We start from the raw sequence: 10,102 nt of genomic DNA, 5'->3' as shown, positions 1-10,102 counted from the left end.
TTACATAACTTCCAATTATGCCCTCCCGGCACACTAATCAAGGCCCTTAAGCCTTATTAGTAATTTTGGGTCGTTACATCCTTGTACTTGAAATACCTCCAAAACTTTAAGCATGGTGATGATGATTATCTCCTCTTACCTTCTTTTTTTTAAATATAGACATATATTTTAACTAATCTTCTTCGCTAATTAGAAAACCACAATCGTGTCTCATAATTGTTACATCCAAATACATAAGAATATGCATAACACAACCATCGACTTTGCATGATGAGTTAGTGTGAGCTGTGTGAAATAAGTAAAAATTGTAGGATCTCATTTATATAAGTCTATATTCATGCTCTTTATAAATATATATATTCAAAATAATATACATAGTAAAAAACATAAATCATACAAGCATGTGAATATTGCAGAGATACGTAAATACAATAACAAAACCATTAGAGTACTTACGAGATGCGTAGCGGAACAATGACTACACCCTTTGGATTCCCTAACCTTTTGTCCTTGTTGAATGCTAGGCATTGCAAGGAATCCAAACCGCTTTGAAACAAGACCACATCCTTCCAAGTCTTCTAAGTCAACACATGAGAAAGAATTCCTAGAGAGAAAATTAAGAGAGAGTAGCCGGATAAGTATAGAATATTAGTAGTGAATTTTTACCTTGTCAAATTCATCTTTTTTAATGCATTCTATAAAACTAGTATATATAGCCAATTAGCTAGGACATAAAATAGGTTTTAGTTTCCCAGTTTAATTTAATTATTTAATAATTACAATTAATTAAATACTTGTCAAATATTAACCAATTATAATTTTAAACTTTATTTATTTCATATTATTAAAATTAATATCAATTTATCAATATTAACAAAATTGTCTCAATTGACTATAATACTCATTTTTTAGACTTCGCAATAAAAACCTCAAAGTTTTTCTATTTCTTTTCTTAAAAATATAAATAAATAATTTAACATTATTTAGTTTCATTGTGGTTTTATAAGGGCATAAAACCCAACAAATTCCCACTTGCACTTTTAAAACAAATGTGACCTTCACTTCTCCCTTTGCCACATATTCTCTGATGATGTGGTACTTCCTCTCTATATGCTTTGCTCTTTTGTGGCTCTGAGGTTCTTTAGAATCGGCTATCGCCCCATTGTTGTCACAATATTACAAAATGAGGGGCTTATCCATTTCTGGAATAACATCAAGATTTGTATAGAACTTCCTCAGCTAGACTATTTCATTAGCTGCCTCAGAAGCAGCTATGTACTCAGCCTCCATGGTAGAATCTGAGATCGCAGATTGCTTAACACTTCTCCATATCAGAGCTCCACCCCTGTCATCAACATCAGTCTAAAAATCAGAATCGGTGTAGCCTAACGGGTTCAGAACTCCACATGAGTAGACTAGCATATAATCCATTTTTGTCAAAGATATTTCAGTATGTGCTTGACCGCTATCCAATGTTCCCTTCCTGGGTTTGACTGGTATCTGCTCACCAATCCCACTGCATGGCAGATATTCAGTCTAGTGCAAAGCATAGCATACATTAGACTTCCAACTACAGATGCATAAGGAATCCTTCTCATATCATCTTCCTCTTCAGGAGTCTGTGGAGACTACTTTTAGAAAGATAGATTCCACGTCGTGACGGTAAACGTCATTTCTTTGAATCTTTCAAAGAGAAACACTCAAGCACCTTATCTATGTAAGCTGCTTGAGATAGAGCCAAAGTTTTGTTCTTTCTATCCCTCAAAATCTGGATACCAAGAACATAACTTGCTTCACCTAGTCCTTCATTTGGAATTGAGTTCCCAGCCAGTTCTGTATGTCTGATAATTTCTTGACATTATTTCCAATGAGTAGGATATCATCCACATAGAGAATCAATAATACCACAATGTTGTTTTCCTTGAGTTGGTAAATGCAGGGCTCGTCAACATTTTGCTCAAAACCTAGGTTTTAATGATTTCATTAAACCTTAGATTCCAGGAACGTGAAGCTTGCTTAAGTCCATAAATGGACCTATTCAACTTGCACACTTTCTTTTCTTATCCAGTTGCTTTAAACCCTTCTGGTTGATCCATATAAATGGTTTCATCTAGGTGCCCGTTAAGGAACGTTGTCTTGACGTCCATTTGCCAAATCCCATTATCAAGAGCTGCGGCTATGGGTAAGAGTATGCGAATATATTTTAGCATGGTAACCGGAGAAAAAGTTTCCTCATAGTCAACTCCTTCTCTCTGGGTATAACCCTTTGCCACAAGTCTAGCCTTGTAAGTCTCGACCTTTCCATCAGCTCCTTTCTACTTCTTGTATATCCACTTGCACCCAATGTCCCTAAAGTCACTAGGAACTTCTACAAGATCCTAGATGGAGTTAGAGTACATGGGCTCCATTTCTTGTTTTATGGCTTCAAGCCAAAGATCCTTATCAGTACTACCCATTGCCTATTTGAAAGACAACGGATCATTGTCACGTGTGTCCCCAACGACCTATTGGTTTCACCATCCATACGATAGCAGGTCGGGGTATGAGAATCCCTCCAACTACGATGAGGCATCGTAACTATCTGAACTGAAACTGTGGTTTATTGTTCTTCCTCGTTAATCTCGACTTTCGTCACTTGACGAAGATCAGTAGGAATATTTTTGTTTTCATCAACTTGTGTTGATGGAATTAGAATAGTAGGAATATCTATGTTAGATTGCAATTCTACCAAGACTACTTTGCTACGAGGTTTGAAATTTGACATATAGTCCTCTTCAAGAAAAGTAGCGTTTGTAGAAACTAGCATGTTCTTATCTTGTGGACTATAGAACAGACCACCTTGAGTACCTTCAGGATAACCAACAAACAAGCAAACTTCAGTTCGCAGTTCTAGCTTTCCTTCCTTTTTTCCTCAAGACGTGAGTAGAACACCCCCAGATTCTATAATGATGCAAACTAGGTTCACGAAAATTCCATAGTTCTAAGGGTGTTTTGGAAATAGCTTTATACGACACGACATTTAAAATGTCACACGAGGTCTATATGGCATGTCCCCAAAAATAGATCGAAAGAGTTGAATATCTAATCATGGACCGAACCATTTCCATTAACGTGATATTCTGACGCTCCGCAACACCATTTTGTTGCGATTTACCTGGGGCAATACATTGATATAATATCCCAAGTTCAGATAAATGATCTTGGAACTGCATATCCATGTATTCTCCACTCCTATCAGATCGTAAGATCTTTAACGTTTTACCTAATTAGTTTTGAGCCATTGCAAAAAATTCTTTAAACTTCTCAAATGTTTCAGATTTCCTATGAATTAGGTAAAGACACGAGTAGTCATCAATGAAAGTGCCAAAATACTCATAACCACCTCTTGCTTGAACATTCAGTGGTCCACAGACATCTGAATGAACCAGCCCTAGTGGTTCTATGGCCCTTTCTCCCTTTGCAGAGAATGGACACTTGAACATTTTACCCTCAAGACAAGATTCATAGACAGGTAGATCACCCATTGTGAGCTCCCTCAAAGGTCCAGCCTTTGTTAGTCTTTTGATCCTATCATAGTTAATATGACCAAGTCGGAGATGCCAAAGATATGTCATGTTATCGTTATCGATATTTTGTCTTTTGGCAGTCCTAGATCTAGCTACCTTAAATAACTTGTTATTAAAAGCGGAGGGTGTGATAGGTCGTAAAAGGTATAGCTCATTTTCCATACGCCCAACATACAATTAACATCCATTCAATGAAATTGATATATTAAACTTGTGAAAGTTACAACAAAATGTTGTTGATGTAATAAAGAAACTGAAATTAAATTCCGACTAAAGTTTGGAATAAAATAAGCATTATTTAAAACTAAATATTTATTTCCAAAATTTAGACGAGCTTGTCCTCGTGCTTCAACGTTCATGAACGCTCTATTTCTGACTCTAAGCTTCAAATCACCTTCCTTTACTGGTGTCCAATTGCTAAGTAGCTACAAATAAGTGCATACATGGTTAGTGGATCCAGAGTCTATAATCTATATATAATTATTATCTTCCAAAACACATGCATCGAAGACAAAAGATTGACAATTACCTTGGGTTCCTCTAGCCTTGAGAGTTGGGCAATCCTTTTTCCAATGCACAATCTCCTTGCAGTGGAAACATGCTCCTTTGGCTTTCTTAGCACTGGGTTTTGCCCCAGCAGGTTTTGCAGCACCTCCGGTTGGTTTTGCAGTAGTTGTGGCCTTGCCATTCTTGTCCTTTCTCTTATTCCTCTTGTTTCTCTTCAAGAATGAAGCTAAGTTAACTTCTTCAGGAGCGACCTTAGTAGCAGCAGCAGGCTTCTTGTCATGTCCCTTACTTTGTCCACCATTGATACCTTCAAACATTTGATGCTCGTTCATGAGTTGAGTCATTATGTACTTCATTTTTTTAGTAAGTAGTTGGTGGTGAATGGAAGAAAACTGGGAGCAAGACTATTCAGAATAAGCCCCACTTGAGTTTCCTCGTCTATGGTGGCTCCGTGCAATTCTTCCTCTTGAAAGTTGTTCATCATCTTGATGAAGTGATCACAAACATGCATTCCAGGCACTATCCTGGAATCAGCATACTTCTTTGTTGCCTCGAAATGAGCTTGTCCAAATTTGTGTCCAAACATTTCCTGAAGCTGCTTCATGATTTCATAGGCAGTTTCGACATCCTCCAGCTTCGTCCTTAGCGTGTTCGACATGCTAGCTAGCATGTACGCCTTGGCTTTGTTGTTGGCAACGAGCCAACGCTCGTACTTCTCCCTTGATTCTTTTGAAGATAAATCACCAAGGACGCCAGGAAAAACTTCAGTCATAACAAACATGGAGTTTTCGCCGATCAACACAATGTTGATGTTTGACTTCCATTTGGGAAAATTCTCTCTAGTGAGAAGTTCCTTGGAGAGAATGGAGATAATGGGATTTGACATAGAGCTAAAATTATCAATAAGTAGAAATCAATGTGTAGTTTAACAAACATTTAATCATATAAATATTCAGAAATAGCTCAAACATATAAAATATCCATAGATATGTAAAAATACTAAAAAACAAATACCTACTATTTCCAAGGTATTTTAACTAGCCATGAATACATGTGTCCCAGTAGGCGAGAATCACAAATTCACTTAGTTAAATAGAGTAAATATCTCAATTAATAATAGTCTAAAAATATTATTAATAACCTTCCTATTCGATCAAAGTCACGAAATCCAATTATTTCAAACTTTATGAGCTAGACCCACGGTTTTGATTATTATAGACTTTTTCTCATAGTCACCGTAGGGATGAGTCTATAAAGGTTGGATCTATAACTATCTATCCTAAGAAATATAACCTTGTTAAAATTCCAGTGAACACCATCCATAGGGAGACGTAATCAAAGCGTCGTAAGGTCCCACTAAACTCTAACCTAGTTAAATTAATGGTGGAGATCGAATTTTAAAAATTAAAGCTTATTATTTTAATTTAGTATTTTCCTTATGAAATTTATAAAACAAGGTTTTTTATATTATTTAAAATAATTAATAAACCTTAGTATAAATATCTTTTAATTCTAAAATACCCATTTAATCCACTTTAAATATTTAGAATTACTATGTTACCAATCAATTAATTTAGGTTCAACTAGAATTAACCTAATACAATAAAGTCTAACTTAGGTAAATGGGCCTTAACAATTTTTGCTTGCATGGACGAGGGCTGAGTCTAGTATGTCGTTCCCACTATAAGACCCCCTAACTTCCATACATAACACAAAAGAGAGGAATTGAAACCTTCGTTTTATTGATCGTTATTCAATTGATTAAGTCAAATCTAGTAATACAAAACAAATTGGCCTTCACAAGTGGAACCACCCACAAGAGAGGAATTTAAAATTTACATGTTCAATTGGGCCCAAATAAAACCTATCAAGATTATGACCCATTTTATTTGACATTTTTCCCATTATCTAAAATAATGGGCCATCACTATAAGTTCATCATCTAAGCAAAAATTTGCAAAAATGATAATTACAATGATGCATAACATGTTAATTAATTGGATGTGTCTAGCATACAATCTATATGACATGTTACTTTTATGCATGTACACATTTATTACCAAAATAAATGAAAAGCTAAAAAATAATAATTAATCAATCAATTTCATGAAATTAATCGATTAATTAATTGTAACATCCTGTGTTTTGGACACCCATTAGTAGCTGGTCAGAGCCGGTGAAGAATTATGTGAAATATTATTTTAAAAAATGATATTATATAAATTTGTGATGAGTAGTGAATTTTATAGCCACTATAATGATCCGGTAATTGGTCTAGCTTTATGCAAAGAAATATTGGTCTCGGACCAAGGAATGAACCCTAATGGGAGAAAAATCTCGGATTAAATAAAATAGGAAATACTATGGCATAAAAATATTAATTTTATCTGGAAACTAGGACTTTATATTCGAGCCAATAAGTTTTAAAAAAAATTGATTGAGGTTTCAATTCCAATCAATCAGGCTTAAGAATGAGAATTTCTTGCTCGGGCCTCTAAGGGCATTTTGGACATTTGATAAAATTACTAAAATTATGTGATATGTGACAAATTTATTTTTGGGTCACATTTAAATTAATTATTTAAGCTTGGAGATATTTAAAAACTATAGGTTAAAAGTTAAGGGAAAATTATAGCACAAAATTTCCAAAGCGCCCTTGGATCCCTTAAATGTGAGGTAAAATAAACAAGGGCATAAAAGTAATTTCCAAGGGTAGAGAGACAGAGGAGTGGGCAGCAAGACTAGGTCCTAGGGCTCTCAAGAGCTAGGACACATACTCCAAAGAGAATAGGAGAGTCTTACCCATTCACAAGCTAAGGGTGTAATCTTTGTTTTGTTTTGTTTTTCTCAAAACAATTTTCCCTACCATTTTCCCCCCGAAACCGAGGCACCCTCTTCCCCTTCCCTTTTCATTTTTTTTTCTAACTCTGAAAAACAAAAATCAGAGGCACTACAAGAAATCATGTTTTTAGCTACAAAAGTTTTAGCTACCAAATATTTTTGGTAGCAGTTAATTACCATATACTACTAAATTTTGGTAGCAAAATGATTTAGTAGTAAATTCTAATCATACAATACCAGATATTACTGCTACCAAATATTTTGGTAGCATATTTATATTTTCAGCTACCAATGTTCTTTTGTAGCTAATATTATTGCCACCAATGAATAAATTTGCTACTAAATTTTGGTAGCAAAATGATTTATTAGCAAATTATAATTAAATGATACTAAATACGTCTGCTACCAAAATATTTGGTAGCATATTTATATTGTCAGCTACCAATATTTTTTTGTAGCTAAAATTAAATATTAGCACCAAATATAAAATTGATGCATTTTATATGATTTTATCTTTGTTTTTTTCCCATTTAGTGATCAATTCTTTGGTACTAGAAATAAATTTATTGCTACTAAATTATATCATATTTTGGCACTAGCAAATAAAATATTTCTAGTAGTAGTATTTTTGGTACAAAAGTATTGGTAGAGAAAGAACACAATAAAAATTATAATGTAAAAAAATATATAAGAATACCAAACATAAAGTAATTAAATTTAGATTTGTGTTATGGACTCTCAACAAATTAATAATATTTTAATTCGTAAAATAATTTTTTTAAAAAAAAATAAGATCAAGGTAAAAAAAAAACTAACTAAATGTATATGGACAAAATCAAAAGATAAAATTAAAAATATCATAAGTACAATAACAAACTCGAAGGAAAATAAAAGTAAAAAACTACATAAGTCATGTATAGGGATGCATATAACTTTCCTAAAACAAAGATATTGCATTGAACCTATGGCAAGCCTCGGTTAAAAAACGCAAAATGGAAAATCCAATGGGAAAAAGCCTCTTGGGGGAAAAAAGAGCATAGTGACTATAAAACTATTCAAAATAAATAAAAATCTAGAACCACAAAACTCTTTGGATACAACTTTTGAAAATGAAAATTGGAGAAGGAACTATAGAATTGCTCATTGGAATTAGTCAACCAATTCTATGAATTCGTCAGCCCACTCCACTCGAATTTGATCAATATTTTGTTTTGTGTAATCTTTCATCTTCTCTTTGCACTGTAATAAATAAATGTAAGTAATAATGAATATTAGTCAATTGTATAATATAATAACAAAATATTATATTTCAATAGTATTTATATACATCTTACATGAGTAGTTAACCAATTGATAGGTCTAGGATTCATGCAAAAGTCATGCATATATGTCATTAGATAATATCCACACTCAATATTCGATGGTTGTTGAGGACATTGCACAAATTCATAAAATGTAAATGACAAGATTAAAAGATATTGATAATTTAAAATTTCAATACAATATTATATTGTAATATTTTAAAGTAACTACCAAATGTAATATATATTATGTGATATTATTTTATAACTTACCTTTATAGATTTCCATGTAATCTCTTTTGGTTGCCTATTTTTTGAGGTATTGTAGTAATAAAAAGCCCTAATAAAGAAATAAAATATTTAATAATAAATTTAAAGTAAAAATTAAATAAGACTAATCCATATCACTATTTAACTTACATTGCCATTAGACTTTTAATTTCGTTTCGTGGGGGTAGTCTAATTGGATCAAGCCAATAACATGTATCACGCAATGGATCAATTATTACTAGCATCCAATGATATCTGCTGATCATAAAATACGATATTGTATATAAATTAAGATATTGATAATGTAATTAGTTAAATAAATAAATAAATCTTACCCAATATGAATAGGAAGCAACCAAAATTGTCCTGTTTCTGTGTCTTCCAAGCGATTTTCCATTGATATTGCATTTTGTGTTTGACACGAATCCAAAGCCAAAGTTGGATGAAAGAAGCGAAAATATTGTGCTCGATTTGCTTTTTCCAACTTTCGATGTAAGATCCTAAATATTACAATTGAATTTGTAAGACAAATAATGTTATTTTGTGCATGAGAATTATGTGAAAGGTATTTCTTTTTTACCTGATCCAAAATGTTATACAAGGAGCTCCAATCTCTGTCATGGTGCCAAGGTGAATCACATCTTCAGGTGAAATAAATAAGTATTGATCACTATCCAAAATTTCTGGGTCCATGGCAATACGAAATGTGTGTGAAGGTTCATAAAGTCGAACAACTAGTAATACAGCCTTTACACTCTTTGGAGCATCCTTGGGCATCTCAAATTGAATTGGAGATTTTTGCACTTCCTTTAAACTTGTGGAGGATGTATTGAGAGTTTGTGAAGAAGAAGGTTGATCTTTTCCTTTACATGGCTCCAGTTGCGGTGAAAGACTATGTTGTTTATTCTGAAACAAAATATAAAATTAATAATTGATTAGAAAAAAACTTCATAAATTATATGTAATATTGGATTTAAAATTTAATGAAACCATTGATGGAGGAGGTGTGATTTGTGACTCTAATGCTCTTTGTTCTAATAATCGACTTTGTTGTGATTCGTAGAACTTCTCCATATTCTCTTGAACAATTCTTGCAATGTTGTTATTTTGTTCGTTTTTAAGATCTTCAATGATTTTCTCTAATTTCTTCAAACGTTCATCTTCAATCTCTTCACGTTTGGATGATAACTGGGTTGACATCTTCTTTCCGGGTATAGGACCAAAACCTCGTAACCAACCATATTTTTCTTCGCCTAAAACTTGCCTGTATATAGTAGCCCATCCACTACTAGTAACAATCCATCTTCAAATTGAATGAGTTTCTCTTTTCGTAACTCTACCATTTCCTTCTACAATAACAACAAATTAATAGTGTAATAGTTTTACAAAATTTAGAAAGTAAAAATTCATAATTTTTAAAAGTCGAACATACATATTTGTCCTCGACTATTCTGTGGGTCCACTCATTCTTAATTGTACAATGAGTTTTTCGAAACATTTCAATCTCTCCAAACTTCATTGTTTCTTGTTGTACTTTGTCATCCATTATTTGTTTTGATTTCTGTAATGCATTTAAATAATTAATAACATTAAATATAATAAAATTACAATGATATT

At 32.9% G+C, this 10,102-nt stretch overlaps 1 protein-coding gene across 1 annotated transcript; it reads right to left on the bottom strand.

Annotated features, from left to right (window-relative positions):
- Positions 1 to 4,425: 4,425 nt before the first annotated feature.
- On the bottom strand, positions 4,426 to 4,959 carry LOC133785397 (uncharacterized). Its single transcript, XM_062224640.1, has one exon. The coding sequence runs from the start codon at positions 4,957 to 4,959 to the stop codon at positions 4,426 to 4,428; it is 534 nt and encodes a 177-aa protein (XP_062080624.1).
- Between the last annotated feature and the right edge of the window lie 5,143 nt (positions 4,960 to 10,102).

This window comes from Humulus lupulus, chromosome 6 (genome assembly GCF_963169125.1).
Source record: "Humulus lupulus chromosome 6, drHumLupu1.1, whole genome shotgun sequence".
Classification (NCBI taxonomy): domain Eukaryota; kingdom Viridiplantae; phylum Streptophyta; class Magnoliopsida; order Rosales; family Cannabaceae; genus Humulus; species Humulus lupulus.
This window is presented reverse-complemented; position numbering and strand designations above follow the sequence as displayed.